The following is a 24,169-nucleotide window of genomic DNA, read 5'->3' on the forward strand; positions in this document are numbered from 1 at the left end:
ACCCCTCTTGTTGTTCTATCAAGATATAATGTAAATTCCTTAAAACCATTTTACATTTTGTCATAGTTTAAAATATAATAATTTGCCATGATTAATTTTGTGACAAATTATATAAAAAAAATTTGTTTCATGACTTTTTAAGGTAAATGTTTAAACAGCTATGTGTCTTTTAATTTAAATTTCATGACTATGTTTATATTTTAATGCCCAAATAAGTATGTTTATGTTTATGTATAAAGCAATCCATCTGTTCTACACATTTTTTAAAACACAAACTCGTGTAATTTCGCAATTTTCGCATTAAAATTACTTTATTTGTACTAAAAAAAAAATAACATTTTCAAAGTATTTGAGGAGTGGTGTGTTATCTCTGTGTTTCCTTCAACTTTACTAATCCTACTTTTACAACTTTTCAACTCAAATAGTTGCGAGACAGTTTAATATTTATTGCGAAAAAAATTAAATTAAATTAAAAATCCAATAAAAAGTTTGAGAGCTAGAGTTGTCTTGTCCGACACAACTAAAATACTTTTAGTAGCGCATCTACTATATAATTAGAATGTGTACTGTCTGTAAGTCATTCCTTGCTTAAATTTGGTGGGTTTAGCAAAATAATTAAAAAGTAGAACATCTTTATTAGGTAAAAATTCAGTGTATATTGACAACAAAACTGAGTTTAGGTTGGTACAGTCATGCCAAGTTTACAGTCATGCCAAGTTTACAAAAACACAGAGACTGCATTTTTGCAAGTTGTAAAAGTGCCAGAAAGTTACTGAAAAAACACACAAAATAGGGGTGAGAAAAATAAAGAAAAACAAATTGGGGTGGTCATTAGAAAAATATCAAAAAGGGCAGACTGACAGACAAACTAACAATTACTGAAATAACGGGATTCAAAATAATTTTAATTATGATTTTAATTTTTTCTTTCTGTTTTCTGTAGGCAAATGTTTCATATTTTTTTAAATAAAAAATTCGTTCAATTTTTTCTAAAGCCAAGAAGTGTGTAAAAACTTTATGAAATTGAGAAGAAGAAATATATTAAGTGTTTTGTGTCAAGTTTAAAACGGCGAAAAAAGTAAGATTATACAAGGACGATACCATTCATTTACGGTGCAGCTCACATTTAATAAAAATATATTCTAAATAATATATTTGCAATATATATCGAAACAAAGACAACTTGTTTATTTATATTATTTACATAAGAATGTAAACTTGTCATTGGAATATATATGTGTCGATAATATGTCAGCCAAGACCACTTTTATATGACCATATGGTCAAAATGAACCAATAAAATTGCTTATCTACATAGTTCCACGATGCCACGATGACTAGGAAATATAAGTAAATTTTAGAGTAGATGTGGTTGTAATGAAAAAGTGTAAAGGTATGGAGAGGATGAGAAGAAAAGATTTTTTACATCAGGTAAACCATCAGGCTCAAGATATAGTGAATTACATAAAAAAGTATTTTTAAATATTTCTCCAGACTTAGAAATAACAACAACAATATAATTAATAAAATTTTAAATAATTTAAAGTTTATTATGTGATTATATATTTTAATTTTAAACAACTGATCTCGAAATATTGTAATTTTTAGTGAAGTTTTGTAGTGGTACTTGGGTGTTTTAAAGTTATTGTGGGAGGCGTTATGTCAAAAACTTTATGTGGAGGGGAATGGGTTGACCCTTAACACCTTCAAATCCGTTGCAAAATTCGTAAGACTAGTTGCGAAACAACCATTATTTTAATAAAATATCATTTAGAAATGATTTGTGTTTATCCTAATGACTCATACCCCTGGAGTAGGACACGTAGCTTCAAGTTTCAGGAAATACTGTAATTTCCGATTTTCAGAGGGATTGCTCCGACTACTCCGCACCAACAGCACAAAAGACTCCGACAAGAACTGGCTAAGAAAAGCTTTTAAACTTTGTATACATTATTTATTTACTTAAATTTTTTATGGTTGAAATATATCTTGTGTGTTGAAAATATAATGGCAACATTAACAGTTAGGCAGATAAATAATTCAGCTGTCTTAAAACCAACCGTTATGGATATATTATTATTGGATCTTACACCAGATTTTCATGTACTCTAATAAAGCGAAACTTGTAGCGAAGTAAAATAGCTATTACCCCTTTTCACCCCCCCTGTAACCCTTCTGAACTGACAAATAAACGAGTTAAATGTTAGCAAACTAAATTGAGGAAAATTGAAAAAAAATTATTTCTTAAATATAAATTTTAATATATCAGTATGGTTTTCTTTTTCAATAAAGAAACAAAATTGTGATATTGTAATGAAAATGATCTGCCTGACTGATAGTTTGTGAACATAATATGCTTAAAATAAAAAAAAAATATTAAAAAGCTAGTAGTCTGTAATTGAATTATTAATTTTAAAATAAAATAAAAATAAAACATATGATTCTTGAACAAGATGGTTTAAAAAAAATAATAATTAAGTAAAGAGGAAGGAAAATAAACTAGCCATTGTTTGCCAAGACCCGATCAATCAATCAATAATAACAAATTTTAACAAATCTTGACTTTTGGAGAGGAAGGAAAATGTGCATATTAAGATTAAACAATCTCAAATCTTTAAAAGATAAAAATTTTGCATTCGCACTCTTGGATTAAAGATTTAGGGATGAAAAACATTAGAAATATTTTAAGTAGGGAAGCTACTTTATAGTTATCTTAATGTCGATCGGTTGGACTGTATTAACTCATGAAAATTACTGCTAAAATTGCTTGTCCCATAAATATGAGCAATCTTGAGATCTTACTGTACATGCATACAAACAAAAGTTTTAAAAAAACTATTTTTCATTTTTAAGAATTAGATAAAAAATATTTACCCTGTAGTCAGGAACGTCAAAGGGGGGAAGGGGTGATTAATCCCTCCAAATCTTTTAATTTTTACCCCCCTAAAATAAAAAAAATCTTGGACGTCCTTGCCTCTATGATATAAAGATTACCCCCCCACCCAAATTTTTTATTTTCAATTTTTTACCCCTCCCCCAATCAAAAAGCTTGGACATCCTTGCCTGTAGTGTAAGAATATAATATATCTAATACAAAAAAAAGTGTAAATGATATTGTATGGTAATAATTGTTAATTAGAGTAAGCTCAGGTGTTTTGTTTTCCCATTATTGGACTAATTGAGTATTTATCCAATTGTATTACTATGATTCTCTAATTATCCAGATATTGAAGAATGCTAATACATATGTTGGACTTAGATGTTAGAGATATGAAAACAAGGATGATATCCATAAGAGGCGAAGAACAAAATATCATATGTTCAGCAAATGTTCAGAGAGGTAGATAGAAAATTAAAGACAAAATTTAAATATATAATAAAACCAAGTAAATTATATACTGGATGCACATTGCTACAGGATGTTATAACCTAAAATTTCAACTAAAAGAATTAGGAATAATATCTTAATGTACACAAATGAATAGTCATATACTAGTATAGAAGATGTGAGCCGTACCTTAATTAAGTCCTTTAGAGAATGAGTTCTAACAATTTAATGAGTTATAAAATAGCTATGCTATACAATGTACAATATACATGTATATTCTTATATCAATAAAAGAAAAAATATAATGTAAATAGATGACCTAAATACTTCAAAGAAAGATATAAAATAAAACGGAAAACATGTATAATTTTGCTGATTAAAAGTAAGTATTTTGTGGGCTGATTAAATGCTAAAACAAAAAAGTAAAAATGACTAACATTCATGGGTTATTGCAAGCTGATTAATTAGAGGAAATTAAATTTGTTTGTAAAAACTGTTTCTATTTTTCATTATCTCGTAAAATTGATTGCACTTTTCAGGGAACTTTAATCTTGGTTTTAGGCTATTTTTCTAATAACTCCCACCTTACCCTAGAAGCTAGGGGCAATGCAACTAGAAAATAATAATAGAATAGAAGTATTTGTAACATAATAATAATAAAAAAAAACAAATAAAAAATATGAAAATAATCCCCTACTGATCTCTCTTGGTCCAGACATCATACTATGAGCTTAGACTAGCATAACAACCAGAAAATTAGCTACCTATCTACGCTCAAAGATTGTGTAATAAAGTTTAGGGTTTTGTACAGGTTAACACCTAAGCGACCCACATGGAACCCTACTGAATCTTATAATAAATAATTAAATTTGATTTGTAGCTGATTAGGTTAAATAGAATGCATTATTCAATTCAAATAAACCACCATGAATATTTGAAAAATGCTGTTTATTTTTAGAAGTTAACAAAAATCTGAATAATAAAAGCTAGCAGTACAAAGCTTTGAATTATCTATTATCAACTTTGATATGAATAGTTAACAACAATCAACAAGAACTAGTATGTGCATTGTGTATGAGCAGCAAAATAATAAACATTGAATTTTTGCCAAGAAGACTTATTCTTATTGTTAGCCTAATAGTTACATTCACGAAACCTTTATAAAAATAAATATTTTTGTCTTTTAAAGCATGATAGACAGACAGACAGACAATAGAAGTAATTTAAAAGTCTGTCACATTATCAAAGGCGCAAAGCCACCATTTTTCTTTCAACAATCTCACCCGGTGCTGAGCTACTTGGTTTGAAAGAAAAAATTTAAAATTAATCTAAGGAGCATCTTTACAGTAGAACCTCTTGAGAAAATACCTGATATCACAAGGGGATAAACAAATGAATAGAATATACCAAGATAATACCTAAAGATAGACATATTTATATAATAATCATAATAACAACACTTTTTATTTATGATATATAAGTATCAAGATATATATATCTTTTGCACATCAACCCCGTTACCCCATTCCCTCCCCCCTGCTCGATGCACGAACTGAGCAATAAGTGATGTCCATTATTTTTCCTGTCACAATATCCACGTATATATATTTATATCCATTTACTTAATACACATACAATAAGTAGATGCAATATGTAAATACCTATTTGTAATTATCTGCTAATAACTTCTTCAGACTAAATCCTATACTAATATGTAGTCATTTGTGTCCTTTAGGATCTTCTAAACGGAAGGATCGATATATTACCATTTTTGGTGAACGTTTAGTATTGGTCCAAGACAGGTTTTAGGATATTTGAAAGGAATAAAACCTCCCATCAAGAAATTTTTAAAAAGTAGGGACAGGCCTCTAAAACTTTTAGTTGAGCTAAAGGCAAAGGTTAAATATTGTGTTCCAAGTAATGTTGAAATTATCTTGGAGGGAAAACAATTGTAACGTTTCTTGAGTAAGTATGTTGATAAGATTCTACGCTTTCTAAAGTGTACCTAATTGTTTAAATTGCCAAAATCAATCATTAGAGCTATCCGTTTTGGATGGGACAATCTAAATTGTAGAAAAGCTAAAATTTTACTATTCTCACTTTAATTTCAAAAAATGATCCACATACATACATACATAAAAAAGCAGTCTCATATTGTCAAAATAGCTTTGACTGAATTGAATAAGCATAAATACGAAAAAGGTGTCCGATCATTTCAGCACATTTTTTTCATGTAATAAAAATAGGCCAAATCTTAATTTTAGTAATTTAGTTTTGTTTAGTTTGAGTAAAAAGAATCTTTTAGGCTATTTTAGGTTAGGTTAGGTTTTAGGCTAGGGAGCCGAGCGCTGCGGCTAGGCAGGCAATGGAGCCGAGCGATGCGGCTTGGCAGGCTAGGGGGCCGAGCGATGCGGCTAGGCATGCAAGGGTGCCGAGCGCCGCCTCCAGAGTTCATAGTTCAGTCTAAGATTAAAATTAGATTACTTCAGTAGTTTGCGAAATCTAAAGATACAAAAAAAACTATCATCCTACTTCGTGAAATCATTATTCTATAATTAACAGTTGGTATTAAATGATAAACCGTCTGCTAATTATTTTTTTATCTCTTCACATAAAATTAGGTTTATTTGCTAACATAATTGGACATTTAGCAGTCATACAGTTCATTTATATGTCCCATTTACTATCTCAAGTAAATAGTCTCTATGTGATATTTATACGTATTAGCAAAGTTATTACATTAAGAAAATAGCAGTTTGATGTGATAGCAAAAGGTAGGGGCAAAGAAATGTCCATATGTTTTGAAAAATAATACAGCCACATAAAAGAAAGTTAAATATAGAGAGTTTGGGAGAATTTTTGCTTTAAAGTTATAAAATATTAAAAAATCCTAATATAAAAGGGAAAGTTTGGCTGTCTGTGTTTTCCGACATGACTTTCCTATACAGTGAAGCCTCTTAAAGTTTCCTTGGTAGAGTTTTAGCTATTTTTAGATAGGGTACTTTTTGATATTTTTTTCTGAAAACTAAAATATAAGGTGGTGGGTCGGCTGTTTTGACAATTATTTCATTTGCAGAAATGTGCGCACATCCTCTCTTCATGGTAAATAAGATATGAATATAACCATATTATTTGTAATAATATCATTAGGACAGAATATAAGTCTGCAATACATATTATATTATACATTTACACTTATTTTATTTAATATTAGTCATTTTTTGTTCATATATCTGTCTTTGAGCTTTATATTTGAAAAAAAATAAATGCCAATCATAAAAGAACAAAAATGAGAACAAATGAATTACTAATTTGGCTAAAATAAAACTTCTCAAACGTTCAGTTCAATTTTCAATTTAAGAAGCACAGCTAAATGATGAGATCCATGCGTAAGTCCGTCCGTCTTTCATTATATATAAGTTATATTTACCATAGTGATATCAAATGAGTAGAAAACAATGGAATAACTCTTTGTCACTAAAGATGTGTTTTTGTTCATAATTTTTATTTATCTATGTAGAGATATATGTAAATATTATACAAAGATTGCTTGGTGTGTTATAACTTTCGCGTATTTTCATATCAACCTTAAGAATTAGACAATGGAAGATAAATTGATGTACAACAACAATTAAACGTGAAACAAATTATCACATCCATAGATTTAGATTATTGGTGCAAAAGTTTGGACCCAATTCATGCCTAATAAAAGTCACCAAAGTTTTTGCCATCGAATTACATTAATTAAAATCAAGTAATAAAATAAAATACTTGTTTAGTGTAGAGAGGAGAGAAAATAGAAGGGAAAGTTTATGATATGGTATTAACTTGCTTTTCTGGTGATTTGACAACATCATACACTTGTGGAATTGATTACACACTGTATTTCTTATAGCCTATCATTTATACAATTTATAAAACTATTAGCATTGCTAATAGTTTTCTTATTGCATCCTCAATTATCTTTGCTTTATAATAATACAGGAACAACCATTTTCATACGTGGCGCAACAATCCCCATATAAAAGTAAAGTGTGTGAGTCTATCTGTAAGGAAGGATCTTGCTAATCGATGAACTGAAATCAAATGGTACTCTGTTACATGAAGCTTCTTATAGGTCAAGGGAGGTATTATAACTATTTTTGGGAAGGAAACCACCACCCTCCCTAGAAAAATCGCCCCTACATGAAAATGACAAGTCAAGATTCATCAAAAACATAAACGTTAATTAATTTATTTTAGTGACTAGGTCGTACGGACTGACGTATAGCTGAAACTATAGAATAGTCACGCTGCTAATAATATTATTGATATTGTTATTCGATACAATGATGCAAAAACCATCAGTGGCACAACATTTGGGATTATTTGTCCACTTGGTGCTGCTACAATCATTCAAAATTTAGCCCTATTGTAATAAAGGGGAAGAAGTAGATATTAGTTATTTCTCGTATCGTATTATAAACGGCTTTCCGCGGATATAGAGTGTACAATTATAAGATTAAAACTAGTTTTTTTAGCCCCGAGGTGCCGGAGGCACCGGCTAAAAAAACTGGTTTTAATCTTATGATTGTACATTTCTATATTCGTAGAAAGCTGGATATAATACGATGCTAGACATGGTTTTTTCGTATGGATGAGAACCGGTTCCTATCCACCGGATTCGAATGAATACGAGAAAAAGATTTATAGATATTTAGAAGATTGCCACCAGCCAAAAATTTAGGCCGCATAAAAATATAGTATTGAATTCTTTGTTTAAAACAAGAACATTACAATCACATGTAGAGTTCCAATACATTATGTCACAAATTCTTCAAATATTCTTTACTGAAATGCCAAATATTTGCATTTAATTTTTTCCTATTTTTAAAAATCAAAATATTTTACTTTCTGTTACAAAAGAACACCTTTATTATTTATTAACAAATGTGCATAATAGAAAATCACTTAATATTCACGTTGTCCAGTTAATAACTGTAAAACAGACCATTGACTGAAATTTTTAAAATCTTTTAATAATCGATACAGCAAGCACGACAAAATGCATTAAAGATCTTGAATATTTTAAATCCACAAAGAAAATTTTAATATCTCAATTAATTTGCAATGCTTATGTATATATTTGTTCCCGTCAAGTAATTTATAACCAAATGAGTGATTAGACAAATATCTTTTAGATCGCTGAAAGCAAATCTAAAACAAAAATAAAAAGACAGACCAACCACGCCTACACAGACTTACACACACAAACACACAGAAATAGTCACAAATGCCAGGAATTAGGGGTAATCATATAACTATTATATAAAGTTGTCAGGTTTTTTATGGGTGTGCTCAAATCTTGCAAACCATGAAATATAACCGAGTTCTCCTTTTCAGAGAAGTTTTATTAAATATTATTAAATTATTAATTTAAGATTGTGATGGCGTTAATTTGCTGCCAATCCACATTCGAATATAGAGCCGCTATATGCTAGGGGTGCAACCCAAGTATAATATTAAGTAAACATAAATGTTTAACCCCGAGAAAACGTTCCAAAAAGGTAATTTCACCCAGATCGATTTTATTAAATAAAAAAACATAGGAACTTTTAAGAGATGATTTTAAGAGTAAGCTCTTAATATACACTAATACAGAGTAAAAAAGAATTGTTAAATCTGTTTATTTTTTTGCTACAAAAAAAGTGAAAATAACAGTAATCTAAATCCTTTTATCCCGTAAAGAAAACTGGAGTAAAAATATTGAAAACTGTCTTGCTCTGATCTGTAAAGATGAATAAAAAACTAGACATTTTGTATAGTAAAGAAGAATATTCCAATATTGGGCGCTGTCACATGCACTGCAGGCCACCACCACAAACAAAATATTGAAACAAGTTGATACAAACTTTTCTTTAGATCCGCCATTATCCATTTTGGTATTCATCCTAACTTCTCTAATTTTTATTTACAATATATCTACTTTAAAAATGCTAATTTAGAGGAGAAAATCAACCTAAAGGTTAATAAGTCTATTCACCCTTATTATTTTACTTGTTTTAATAGTGAAGCTACTCTACTCTTCAACTAATTAGTCAGTCTTTCAATCAATTCAGAAATTTCTTGTGAACATTCCCTTTAACTTTACATTTCTCATAATTTTTCTTAGCTGTTGTTGATAATTCATTAGCTGTTTATTATGTGCTTAGTTACTTTTGGATATTTTCATACTTGTTTTCTACATTAAGAAGTAGTACATTTTCACGGAGGCTTTATAATTAGCCTATTTTTTTTTATATGGATTATACTTTATTACTGTGTTGATTCGTTTTATTTTAAGTTGAAAGATAAATATAATGTTTTAATCTGAATTTGAATGTAATGTAGATTTGACATGCATACATGTACATCTTATTTCTAACATTTACAATCTAAAATTCAGGGATACATGGATAGGCAATTGCTCTACATAATTTCTTAAAGAACAAACCCATAATTTAAAAGTTTTACCATTACATTAAATTTCAGTTGTAGCTAGGTATTCATTGGATCTTTGAAATTAAATTTACAGCATGACCTTTGAATAAAGAAATTTTATCGGTTTTAAATAATATTTGTAATATAATTTAATATTGTTGTGGAGATGTACAAGCGACAAGGTTTAAGATGTGTAGCATCTCTATAAGTATCAGCTTCCATCACTGACTCGCTGACTAAGAAATGTTGTACAGCGCAATTAGAGTAAATGCTACTAGAGTGCCTTTAGAGTCAAAGTATTGGATTATATTGTGTAATATACACTTTCAGATTTGGCCAGTAGTGTGAATTGGCAGATCAGAAATGTAAAAAATGAAATACTTCAGTATTGTATATCTCGAATATATAGGAATAGCTTTTTTTTAATGAATAATCATATTAAACAATATTTAAGCGTCTATAGTATGTCCTCTCTTTCTATTTTTTTTTGTAATTGTCAATCCCAGTATACCCTGCGTATACAATCTACATACATGTTTGAAGAAAGTATTTGCATTTACAGCAGGAATTTCACAAATATTTGGCTTGGAAATGAGATGGAACTGTATATTGCCTTATTTTGCATTGCACATGGATAAAAAGGAAATTCAATTTTATTTGAACAAAGTAATTGAGGAGGAGAAAATGTTTAATAGGATGAGACTATTCCATTCAATGTTTAAGATATGTGTGTGTGTGTGTGTGTGTGTGTGTGTGTGCGTGTAGCTGCTGAAGATTTAATGTAAACAGAACATTTTCATACTAATTTCTGCATTAGAAATTGGGTCAAGTCCTTGACATGGCATGGCATGGGTGGCAAAATAGTCATAATGCAATCAAGAGTTTGTTTGTTTTATGAATAATATATCATGGATTTTATCTTGGAATTAAAAAGATATGCAAAAAAAACTGAAACTTTTTTATTCAAAATAATATACCAATTACTTTAAATAATGAATGTCATTTACAAATTTATTTAAATTTTAGGTTTAAAGATTAAATGTTTTTTTTTATGAAAAGGGCTTAGAATTTTAGTTCTATTTATTACAAGATTCATTAAATCAATAATATCACTTTTATTTTTGAATATCTCTCTAAATATAAATACATCTGAACCTTTATTTTTGGTTACAAAATAACAAATAGAAAAACTACCTATACAACGGAAATTTAACTTTTCATACAGAACTACGAACAGTTTCTACAAAAATATTTTAAACGCACACAAAACGATGGTAACATAAATACAGCCTAACCAAAAAGAATAATTTTATCTTCCTAACTGAACTACTGTACCTACCTTCTGAAGATGTAAACATAAATTTAGCTTAATTCTTAGGAATGGGAATTATATTGTAATGTTGAGGATGAGTATGCGGAAATATTTCAGGGATAATGGGATAGGTAAATGAGTTCCTGCATTTATATTACGGTTATATTCATTAATATTTGGATTAATTTTGCCAACGGGTGCACGTAGCGCACAAGAAAATTTGAACACCTCCCTTAAACTAAAACCGTGGGGGGTGCAACAAAAACAACCAGAAGGGGTTATTTAATTGTTAGAGGAGTTAATACACCCCCCCCCCCCCCCCTACATAATCAACACACTCAAAAGTCTATCAAGCGTACTATGATAGTTAATTGACGCACGCCAACATTTTTTCACACCTTTTTAATTAATTCTTTTCGTAGGGTGTATCAGATGGCTAATTCTTGTTAGCGCGAAGCTAATCTACATAAGTGAGGTGTAAGTGTTTCTAAAAATTCCAACCTTTTCGGATCACACACTGTTGCACAACGGCATCGACATGCACAAAATTTGTTCTTTACAACCTTTAGTTGACCTTTCATCATAATTCAATATATTATTTTGTAGTAAAAATGGAGCTTTATAAGGTGTCTAAAAAATCATCTATGTGACGTCATAAAAATGAGGGATGAGAGGAGTGGGAAAGAAAATCCCTAAAAAAGAGATGGATAATCCCTCATTTTTATGACGTTACGTGGCTAATTTTTGAGACATTTGTAAACCTTCAGTACAATTTCACTATTGTTACTAACCTTGTAGTTGTAGATTCAGATATGGGGGGTAGGGAAGAAGAACACAACCTAAAAATATTCATCTTTAAGCAGTAAAAGTGAGGGGGTAAGAATTAAAAATCCAAATTCATTTGAGGGGGGTAATCATCCCTTTACCCCCCCCCCCCCCCTTGGACGTTCCTGTATTATTTGAATAATATATAAACATCATATGAATAAGATTGATCTTTAAAATTAATACCTAGTACATATAAATTAATCCTATATACTTAAGTAATATGATGTATATTTGTCTGTACCGAAAGAGCATAGCCTCAAGTTCACAATTAAAATAAAACATTCAACTACACGTCTTTTTACATTTATATTTTGGCTAATGAATAAAAAAATATGATTCTGATGATATATAAGAAGGATAGGTATGAATTACAACTAAAATTATAAGGGCTTTGCCACTGGCATGGTTGATATTAACTTCCTTAATATAGGATATTAGGATAAGAAAATAACAACTATTTGAATTTAATGTTTAATGCCTAGGAACATATATTTCCAATGATAATTTTAACTTAATAAAAAGTTTCAGAATAGTTTTTTTTCGCGTCGTATTATAAACAACTATCCGTGGATATAAAAATGTATAATTATAAGATTAAAACCGAAGGCACGGGCTAAAAAAACTCTTTTTTATCTTATGATTGTACATTTTTATATTCGCAGAAAACTGCATACAATACGGTGCTACACATAATTTTTCAGTATGGCTGAGAACTGGTTCTAATCCATCGGTTAATCCTCAGTTTCGAAGCGATACTGGATAAAAATTCCACAAGCAATTACGACTTTAAGCATACCTTGGAGCTCTGTGGCCAAGTAGCCAGCCCATCTGACCGCTCACACAGAATCGCAGAGTTTTAGCGAGGCCAACTTTTTGTTGGCGCTCCGCCTGACCCACCACTGCCCCCGTCATTCTCAATAACAATATTTACAAACACCTGAATAAATAAAGACGGATTAGTGGTGATTTTTTAAACCATTATTTATGAAAAAAAGAGCAAAAATTAACATTTAATGAAAAAAATAAGGAACCTTAAAAGTAAAAAAAAATTTGAAAACGATTGTTTTTACTTGTAGATATAACCCTCCTTCTTTAATATCTTAGAATTTACAATATTATCCTATTCTATTTCTAAAGAAAAAAAAAATAGATGTTTTAAAGACATTGTGTCAATATTTAAAAAATGAAATAGATTTAAACAAGCATGACAACAACCATAAAAGCAAATCTTAACTAATTAAAAAGCCAAAGAAACGAACATTAACAAATAGGATAACAACGTATTTATCTAAAACAATTCCCTATATTAATTAAATACTGAAAGCTTAATATGGACATATTAACATTTTAATACATAATTACAGAGATATCTCAATTAAAAAATTATGTCTAATCGCCCAAGTAATCAATATTCAAAAATCAATTAAATAGGATGATTAAATCAAATAATAAAATGTAATAAAAAAGTAAAAAAAAACTAATATTCTCCAAATGGACATACTGAGTTTCTTGTAATGATTATAGAGTCGGTACATAAAATTGTTACAGGAAACATAATGCTAAGTTTGAAATATATAGGAAAAGTTAAATTTCAAAAAAAAACGAAAAAAGTTAACCGTTACGAATGGACCAACCGCGAATGAATAAAAAAAAGCGTATCGAAGGCTTTTGTAAAGTCAAACTAACACTAATACTATCTTTAAACTGTTTTAAATTGAACTTAGTAGACCGAGAGAAAAACATATTGTTGGTGTATGTATAAAGTAAGAAAAGATAGATATATCAAAGTATTTGAGACAGATTGATTGGTTATTATCAGTAAAAGGGATATTCCAACAGAAGAAAAAGTTTTTTGCAGACAACTTTTCTGCAAATCAAGAGTAGTTCTTTTTTACTTTCTATTTAGTTGATAGAGATATAGAGAGTTTGAATTATTATGCTTAGCCATCCTATGAAAAGACAACGAATACAGTCTTTAGGTGCCCTATCTCTCTTTTTGAAATTGTTATGTAAAATATTTGTTTAATGGCCTTTGTGTGTGTGCGTGTGTATGTGTGTGTGTGTGTATGTGTGTGCGTTTATGTGTGTGTGTGTCCAGTCTTTATAAATCAATGTCCAGAAAATTTTGGTTTAAATTCTTGTTTAACATCCTAACTTTACCAAGAATGGGACACTTTTCACTATCTACTTTTAGTAGCGCAGCCACTCTACAACTTACTTTGTCTGTTCTTTGTCTACGTATTGTATACGAAAGGTTAAAAAAGGTTTAAGCAAGGTAAGTTCAAATGGTACCAAAGTTTCAAGAGCATGTTATTGTGGTAATACGGCAACAGACGGACGGGTAGTTTACAGAATTGCTACGCAGTGGCTTATCATGACAAGCCTTCTGCACTAATCCCATTATATCACCATTTACCTCATGACCGCAGGTGACCCCGTTGCGCAGCGGTCAAACTGGCCTGGCTAAATATGGGGAGGGGCACGGACACACAGCTATCACGCGCCCCTCACGCAACTATACAACCGGGAGGCGCTGCCTCCCCTTTTACAACAGCTACCCCCACAGGCTGTCTACCGCCGTGGGCTACGCCCCTTGTGTCCCACACCCCCTTCAAACCTAACCTATTGTTATAATCTATTTGTATATACAGTATGACCCTCGAAAAAGTATTTTTAAGCATCTGCAGCCCTTATTTCTCAATGAATTATTAAAAAAATGCATATGTCCTTGTTCTCCATAGTATTCCACGTAAGTAGATATAAAAATATTTTTTTTACCTCCATTAACACCAGAGATTTTTAGTGCTAAAGTTTTGAAAAAGTGACTGAGGAAAAAGTAACTTTAAACATGAAACGATTTTTTTAGCAAAATTAAGCTAGAAATCCTTTTATTTTTGTTACTAGCAGAAACTTTATACAAAAATGAAATAAAAAATTTAGTTTTTGAGTAAAAAGCATTTTTTTACACATATTTTTTGAGTCTTTTTAGTTTAATGATATTTTGAAAAACTTACTTATTAGGCAAAATTGTTTAAGATTAAAAAACCAAATAAATCTCTATGAATATAGCAGGAAAATTGTTTTTGTTTCACAATCCTAACTTTAATAACAAAAAAGTTATAAAGACAATAAAAATAAAACATAATGATTTTTTAGTCTAAAAAGCTTAATTTACCCCCTATTAAATAATTGAGATGTCAGAAAAGTAGGCGGAGCAACTGTCATAATTAATCCTTTTCTATAAATAAGGGTTAATAAATAACTTAAAATTTGCAAATAATCAATTCATTCAGTAGTATTTTTTGCCATTAAAAATTTATATTTTTTTGTGGAATAAAAAAGAAATATTTAGTTAACTTGTTTTTCTTTGTGTCTCATTATTCAGTTGCCAGAAAACATAATACAACCATCCAAAAAATAAGAGAAACAAAAAAAAATTCTTTTTCTCAGTCACTTTTTCAAAACTTTAGCTCTAAAAATCTCCGGTGTTAATGGAGGTAAAAAAAATATTTTTATATCTACTTACGTGGAATACTATGGAGAACAAGGATATATGCATTTTTTAATAATTCATTGAGAAATAAGGGCTGCAGATGCTTAAAAATACTTTTTCGAGGGTCATACTGTATATAGTAAACATCCATTGTAAATGTATTCAGTTAAATATATAATTTCTGTATGACTAAATCCTGCTAGTTTGTTTTGGTAGAATACTTCAAGGCTAGGGCTCGTTGGATTCGAACTCGCAACCGGTGAGCTGAAACGCTTCGGCTTACCACATCTTGGTGTCAGCGTGTTTCAATCGAGCCCTACAGAAATTAGCCTATTCTACCTCTGATTGGACCCTTTTGCAAGTAAGGGGACAGTCAGCTGCCAACTGAGAAGCCAACTGACCCGTGAGACGGCCTTTTTAGGTCGATTTTCCATCATTTGAACGCATTATGTAGGCCTCTGGCCTACGGCAAGCAGATTTAGCCTGCTAAAAGCGCCAGTTTACGGCGTTTTTTCCGTACCGTGTAGGAGTAGCGCTAGGTGCGCAGCCACGGTAATCGGATAATTTAGCTCAGACGGCTACAAAACTGAGTCTAAATTGGCAAGTGTAGCTGGGACAAGCCCCAGGACACCCAGGCCAAACCTACGAGACGGACAGCTGAGTGCTGGTCTCCCTGAGAAGGCAATGTGTGGCTGCGAAGCTTCAGCACACAAGTAAGGCCTACCACTGCGACGGATAGCAGAATTTGAGCCAAAGGCACGGCAGGACGGGACATTCCCTGCCGCTGCCTCCCAGGATTCGAACCCGAGGCGCTGCAGGAAGGGCCATTCCCTGCCGCCATCTTTCGGGATTCGAACCAGCGGCGCTGCAGGACGGGACATTCCCTGCCGCCGCCATCCATCTGACCCTTGCAGGACGGACATTCCCTGCTGCCGGTGCTTCCAGAATCACACCTAGAGCTCCTAGTGATAACCACACATAAGTGTGTATAAATGTCAACCAAGTGATAAAAAGAAATATAAAATTGTTGACCCAGTGATAATTGATAAGCTCTAGTGATTCGAAGCTACAGTATAAGCCACCACCAGCGGTCTACACACACACACCATGGTAAGCGATACTACCATAGCTGTGGTTCGGCCACCGCCGAAGTTTCTGCCGACCCCAGCCGAGCGGGAGGCCCCCCTGTCGCAAGTGCAGGACCTCCACTTCCCCTGCCACATCAGGGTGAGGTTTCCTACGCCTGACCCTGCCCAGCACGTACAGGTTGATGCCATGGTAGATTATGGCAACCGTGTACCAGGGTCTGCCGTCATTTCTGAACACCTCATGCACGCAATGGGCGTGCAGCGCATGTTGGTTCCAGACAACACCCAAATCCTGACTGCTAATGAGGAAGGGCAGCCCCTTCAGGTAATTGGAAAATTATATGAATTATATATGGCAGTTTCACACACTCTTATACTCCATCTGTACCACGTGACTGTGGTACGGAATCTCTCACACCCTCTGAACCTAGGAGGGTATTTTCTCAAGGAGTTCGGAACTAGGCTCTGTTTCGACATGCAACCCCCCTGCTTGTGGGTGCGTGGGGAGTTTATCCCACTCCGTGGCGTCCCCATCGACCGGGAGACAGCCGAGAGAGAGTTGAGTTACGAGGGGCCTCTGCCAGGCCCACTGCCAGAGCAGCCACGTGTAGTTGAGAAAGGCACGCACTGGGTGGATGCTGCGCTAAACGCCCACAGGGGGACCAACCTGCTAGCCATGGGGTTGCCCCCAGTGCCCAAGGTGCCTCTGGAGAACCTGCCAACGACGTTTCCCGAGATTTCCAGCCCTCCAGAGCCGATCTTCTCCGCCGACACCTTCATCAACGGCCAGCCGTGTCCACCTGGCCCCCTCTACCTGGGGCCCCCAGCAATCCAACCGGCCAAGTCCGAGTCCAGGCCCGTCAAGTCGCGGTCTGGTGCACCCGGAGCCACGCTCGGCCCCCAGGAATCAGCCTCTCCCAGCGCCGTGCCCGTCAAGTCGTGGCCAGACGCCCCCGGAGCCACGCATGGCTACGATGCCTCAGCCTCTCCCAGCGCCGAGCCCGTCAAGTTGCGGCCGAACGCCCACGGAGCCCAGGCTGGTCCCGGCGCCCCGGCCTCTCCCAGCGCCGAGCCCGTCAAATCGTGGCCGGACGCCCTCGGAGCCACGTCTGGCTCCGACGCCTCAGCCCCTCCCGACGCCGAGCCCGTCAAATCGCGGCCGGTGGCTCCCGGAGCTGAAGCTGACCCCGTGCCAGCCACGTACAGGCTAACCACCCCAACTCCGTACGGCCAAGAGGGTGGTCTTGCCTGGCCGCGGTGTCATGGCTGTCCCTGTTGAACTAGTGGGGCACCGTACCAAGGATGCCATCCAACTATCTGCCCCAGAACAGAGGTTTGGGGAGTATCTTGTCATCCCAGAAGGCCTGTATGCCCACAGGCCTGGCTCCGCCAGCGTGTTCCGAGTGCTGGTGGTAATTGAGGGGGAGATGCCTCTCCTGCTGAATGCCGGCCTCCCCGTGGCTGGGGAGCTGGTCAAGCCCGACATTCTGGAGGTTTCTGACAAGCCTCCCCCTCGTATTCATTTGTTCCAAGAGCCTGTTGAGCCCCCAGATATGCAGGAGCTGTGGGCAGCCCTTGAGATGGAGGAGAACGAATTTCTGCGCAAGGACCCCCTGCTCAAGAAGGAGGTCTGGACCATGTTGTCAGAGTACAGAGACGTCTTCTCAAACTCTACCCCCGGCTGCACTGATGTAGTAGAGTTACAGCTGCGCCTCAAGCCAGGGACCCAGCCGATCCGCCAGAGATTTAGGGATCTGAACCCGCGGCAGGAGGCTGAGCTGGAGAAGCAACTGGACACCTGGCTGCAAGAGGGAGTCATAGAGCCGTCAGACTCCGCCTGGAGCAGCCCCCCCCTGAAGAAGGACGGGAGCACCCGCTAGGCCGTCGACTACAGGGCCCTCAACAAGTGCCTTGAGCTGGACAGCTACCCCTTGCCCAGGATCCAGCAGCTGGTAGAACGAGCGGGAGGACACCGCGTCTACAGTGCCTTAGACGCGGTGGCTGCGTACTACACCATCCGAGTGTCCGAGGACAGCCGGCCCTGCACCGCCTTCACCACCCCCAGAGGCTTGTACCAATGGAAAAGGATGCCCTTTGGCCTAGCTACAGCACCATCTGTCTACTCCAGATTTATTGCAGGAGTCCTGAACCCATTAGGCACGGCCAACCTCCAGTCATATCTTGATGACGTCCTGACCTTTCACCAGGATACCTGGGACCACCTGGCTAGGCTCCGGGAAGTCTTGGAAGCCCACCGCAGGGGAGGAATCCGCCTCAAGCCAGCCAAGACCAAGCTGTTTCGAGCCAAAGTGGACTATCTGGGCCACACCCTCAGCCGTGAGGGGATAGCCATGCAAGAGGATTATATTGACCGTATCCTTGACTGGCCGGCCCCCATCACCCCCAAGGACTTGCTGGCACTCCTGGGGTTCTTTGGCTACTACCGCCTGTTCATCCCAGAGTATGCCGACCTCACCTACGAGATGAATCGGCAGAAAACGGCCAAGACACTGACCTGGACAGCTGAGATGGAAGCCCAGCTGCTACAGCTCAAGGACAAGTTTCGCCAAGCCCCCATCCGAGCGCCACCCAGGTTTGACTTACCGGCCGTGTTCCAGCTCACCACAGACTTCAGCAGCCGCGCCATCTCTGCCATACTCAGCCAATGCCAGGACGGCAAGGAGAGGCTTATTGCCGCCGTGGGGCGCAAGACAACCGACCCCGAGACTCGCTACCCGTCCTGGAAGGGAGAGATGGCCGCCATCATGTATGGAATTCGGAAATTCCACGGCCCGCAGGGGAGCCCGCAGCTGGCAGGCCCGCTGCAGCACGGCTGGACCCGGCCAGAGTTTTAGAGGCACAGACACAGGATCCCCTCTTGCTCCGTGTCCGCCAGTGGGTGGCCGACGGCAAAGCCCCTCACCACCACCGACCAGACCTTGACAGGAGAGAGGACAAGATACCTGCTGCCTTCGGCCCTCCAGCAGGACGCGTTTTTTCTGGCCCATGGGACCCCCATGGCCGGGCACTTTGGGATGGACGCTACTATTGCCCACGTCGCCATGCATTTCTGGTGGCCCAACCTGTCCCGTGACGTCCGCCTGATGGTTCAGACTTGCCCTGAGTGTGTACAGAAGGTCACCAAGGAAAGGTTGAAGACACGTGCCCTCCCGCCAGGGGTATCCACAGCAAGTCCTGTTTATTGACTTGGTGGGGCCCCTGCCAGAGACACCAGCCGGGAACCGCTACATCCTCACCTGTCAGGATGGGTTCAGCCGGTTTGTCAGCCTCTACGCCATCCCCAACAAGCGCACTCTCACGGTGGCTGAAGCCCTACTGCACCGCCACCTGGCCACATTCGGATGTCCCCTGAAGATCCACTCCGACAATGGGATGGAGTTTACTGGCCAGGTATTCAAGGAACTGGCCTCCAAGCTCGAGATTGGCCTGACACATCCACCGCCCTACAACCCGCAGTCCAACCGGGTGGAGAGGTTCCATCGGACGCTCAACACAGGCATGCGGCTGTTCCTGGACAGAGACGACAACAACTGGGAGCCACACTTGCCTGCCATTGCCTTCGCCTACAATACCAAGGCCTGCAGATCCACGGGCGTGACCCCGTTCCTGGCCTACTTTGGGAGAGAGGCCAAGCTTCCGGTGGACATGGTGCTCCGGCTGCCAGACACTGAGTATGCCTCAGTCCCAGCCAACGTCCAAGCTCTCCTGCAACGCTACCATGCCGTGTACGACACAATCCAGCAGCGAGAGGAGGGAACCATCCGAAGGAGCGCGGCCGCCTACAAAGGCACGGCCAAGTACGAAGATGGAGACCTGGTCTGGTATCTGGCCCCCCGCCTGGTGCCAGGGAAGTCGGCCAAGATTACCAAGAGATGGACTGGCCCTTGGAAGATAGTGAGACAAGCCACAGACGTCCATTATGTCATCAAACCTGCCTCTCCAACAGCCAAGATCTCGGAAATCACCGCGCATGTAGGCCGACTGCGCAAATACACCGGAGATGTAACTGCCCATCAGATTCCAACAGACATCCAAGGCGACCTGGACGGCGACGAGGACACCACTGAGCTACACGCCGGAGCTGCGGCGCTGCCAGCTAGTGACCCAGGACAGCTCCCAGTGTACCAGCCGGCAGCCGCCGCCCCACAGCCTAGCGGCCAGGATCGCGACCCTGTAGAAGAGAACCTGCAGCACCAACCCAACGAACCACCGCCGCCGCTGCCAGCCCCAGAGCCACCTAGGGATGCCATCTGGAACCCTGATACTGACATGGAGCCCCTGCCGGCCAGCAGCGAGCCTGCAGAAGGAGAAGCGGCCACTGAGATGGAAGTGGCGGCCCCAGAGGGTGAAGCTGAAGCGATGTGTCCCCTTCTGATGACAGCCGTCCCCATCCGAGTGGGAGCTAAGAGGCCAAGCAACCTGGACCAGGCAGGCGCCCCCATGGAATTTTACGCGCCTTCCTCCATCGTTATTCCCCCCTTGGGAGCCTCCAGAGTGAGCCTAGGCCTCCGTGTCCAGTTACCAGCCGAGACAGAACTAGTCCTGCAAACAAGGCAAAACTTCCAACGACGGGGCCTGGCTGTCGCCAACCCACGGCTGGAAGCCAACCGGGAGTTGACAATGCTGATATCCAACCACAGCCAGACCGAGCAGCGAGTGTCCCGCGGAGCCTGTATAGCCAGAGCTGTCCTCCACCGAGCTGTGCCCCAGGAAGATGTTGTCGTGCGCAGACAGAGGCTGCCGTATCCCCAGGTTCAAGGCCTGGTGGCTCGGGAGCCCCGCAGCCCTTGAAGGGGAGGTTGTGGTAATACGGCAACAGACGGACGGGTAGTTTACAGAATTGCTACGCAGTGGCTTATCATGACAAGCCTTCTGCACTAATCCCATTATATCACCATTTACCTCATGACCGCAGGTGACCCCGTTGCGCAGCGGTCAAACTGGCCTGGCTAAATATGGGGAGGGGCACGGACACGCAGCTATCACGCGCCCCTCACGCAACTATACAACCGGGAGGCGCTGCCTCCCCTTTTACCACAGCTACCCCCACAGGCTGTCTACCGCCGTGGGCTACGCCCCTTGTGTCCCACACCCCCTTCAAACCTAACCTATTGTTATAATCTATTTGTAATATATAGTAAACATCCATTGTAAATGTATTCAGTTAAATATATAATTTCTGTATGACTAAATCCTGCTAGTTTGTTTTGGTAGAATACTTCAAGGCTAGGGCTCGTTGGATTCGAACTCGCAACCGGTGAGCTGAAACGCTTCGGCTTACCACATTATCACATTCGTTGGCTTAAGATCTTTCAATTAATCCTGGTTGGTTACTACACACTAGCAGTGTCAAAATGTTTTCACCAATAATTCTTAGATAGAGAGAAGCAAATTTTGTTTGACATAAATAGGGGTAAAATTAATTTATCGTCCATTGTCTTAAAATTAAACTAAATAAAGTGTAAAATTAAAAATTAAATATTATGACCAATAGCATGGCGAATTTTCTTTTTTATCCGTTCATATACAAATAGCTAAAAATTAGGATTTTTTTTAGGTGAAACGTAACTTACTCGGGTTTGGTAACTGTTATTGCTGATTTGAATAAACATTTGTTTGCCATGGATTTTGCCATCCTTGTTTTTCTCTTTCGCTTCCTTTTTTATCCCTCCTCTACTTTACTACAAATAATTTTACCCCATTTTCTTCACCTGGAAAAACCATTAACTTTTTCATCCACATTTTGAAAAGGAGATTTCAAATCTTTCCGTACGAAAGTTTCTGATGTAAACTTTTAATGTTTGTGCAGTGTTATGAGTTTTGGGTGTGTGTGTGTTTGTATGTGTGTGTGTGTGTGTGTGTTTGTATGTGTGTGTGTGTGTGTGTGTGTGTGTGTTTGTATGTGATATATGTGTATCAGGCACCAAATCTCTTTTCATCATGGAATCTATAGAAAGATAGACTCCCCCCACCTCTTGGGAAGCCACTGCAAATCCCTCCTTTTCAACTTCTTTTCTAAACCCTTATAAGCTTAATCAGATAGATAAAGTTTTGAATTTAATCCAGCTTTCAAAGGATATGAAGAGAAGTGTTACATGATATCCTTCTGTGTAACTTAGCAATAGGTTAGGCAATTGTGAGGTAGTTTTAAATTATTTGTGCCATTCATAATAGGTCAATAGTAAATACAACAAAATAACAATGTAAAATCATGGAGGAACGATTATGTTAAAAATTTTAAATTGAATTTATGGTCAAATTAAGAAGGGATATATATAGTACATGTAGAACAAAATTTTATCCTTTATATGTTGCAAAGATTTTAATTTTACTTTGAACGAAGTGCGTCCTATTTTTTCAGCAGAGTTAGTGAAAAATTAAAATTAAAAAAAGATTACAATATTTTTCTAAAAACTTTTTCTAAAAAAAATAGGCGAAGGGAAAACTATTCTTTCTTTTAATTGTTTTTCCTAGTCTAAGGCAACATTTAATTTTGAACAAAAAGAGAACCCAATTTTATTACTCTTTTACATTTTGTTATTTTATATATTTTGTTACCCAATTCATGACCTAATTTTTCAATTTTAAACAATTAAAATTGGAGTATTATTTCTAAAATGGTAAAATGAAAAGTTAGCTAACATGTTGTGTGAAGAGCTCTTAATTAGAATGAAATTACTATCCTACTTAAACACTTGAACATTATTGAAGAGTTTCATCTAGTTTTGTGTCTACATACAATCTGTCAAACATTAACTACAGGATATCGACAGGGTTCGCATGCTGACAATCATAAAAAAAATATTTGCTTCGAATTATGTGATGTTTTATTGATTTGATATTACTAATAATGGTATTATCCGTAAAATCAAGTGTTTTGTTCATTCATGAACATCCTGAAATATTCAGGGATATTATATTGGACGATAAATTGATAAACATCCCTATGAAGATAAACAAGATTACCCCTTCTGTTCATTAAAACTATTGGTTAAAACGTTTAGACACTAATAAAAGTACCAAAAGTTTTAGAGTCAACGAATAAGTAAACGTGGTTATAATACTTTAGGTCCAATTCACTCTTTCGCCTTGGAAATATTTAGAAAGTTAATTAAATATAGGTTCCTATAGAATATGGATAAAAATCTTGGGTTTTTTAGCGGTCAAAGATAGGATTTTGAAATTATTTCAATTGAGCTTTCCAAGACCTAGTATAGAAAGCTATTAATGGTTGTTTAGCTGTCTAGGGTGATTCTAAACGTATTTTACATATAAATCTTATACAAATATATACTTGTGCGAATTAAAGTTCTGTGACAAAGATTGCGGTTGATAGGCCCGGTATTGAACTAAATTTAATTTGAAAATAGAACAGACAATGGGAAAATTAAATTATTATTCGAGTAAATTATTCCCGAAAAGTATAGAAATGTAAAAAAAACATACTTTCCTTTAATTTAAGAATTGATTCAATATTTACTAACCTTTGATATGAAGAATATTTTGAGTATTGTGACATAATGTTGGTTCATCAGTCAAATAGTGTCCTTAACAAAATAAAAATGCATAACTTTTTTACTCATTAATAAGATTAAAAGAAAGTTGTAAGCCTGTAGCAGTATGGCAGGATAGCAGTGCAG

At 37.1% G+C, this 24,169-nt stretch overlaps 1 protein-coding gene across 2 annotated transcripts in view; it reads right to left on the reverse strand.

Moving 5' to 3' along the window:
- LOC145317093 (serine incorporator 5-like) overlaps positions 1 to 24,169 on the reverse strand; it is a 60,100-nt gene that overhangs the window by 31,700 nt on the left and 4,231 nt on the right. For both annotated transcript variants that reach the window (XM_080157996.1, XM_080157997.1), the window contains exons 2-4: positions 24,014 to 24,076; positions 12,724 to 12,864; positions 11,891 to 11,938 (exon numbers count right to left, since the gene is read on the reverse strand). In XM_080157996.1, the coding sequence (XP_080014122.1) occupies positions 11,891 to 11,938; positions 12,724 to 12,839 (164 nt within the window). In that variant the 5' untranslated portion in view covers positions 12,840 to 12,864; positions 24,014 to 24,076. The remainder of the gene's footprint in view (positions 1 to 11,890; positions 11,939 to 12,723; positions 12,865 to 24,013; positions 24,077 to 24,169) is intronic.

The sequence above is a fragment of the Acartia tonsa genome, chromosome 4 (genome assembly GCF_053477335.1).
Source record: "Acartia tonsa isolate MP-2025a chromosome 4, ASM5347733v1, whole genome shotgun sequence".
Lineage (NCBI taxonomy): Eukaryota > Metazoa > Arthropoda > Copepoda > Calanoida > Acartiidae > Acartia > Acartia tonsa.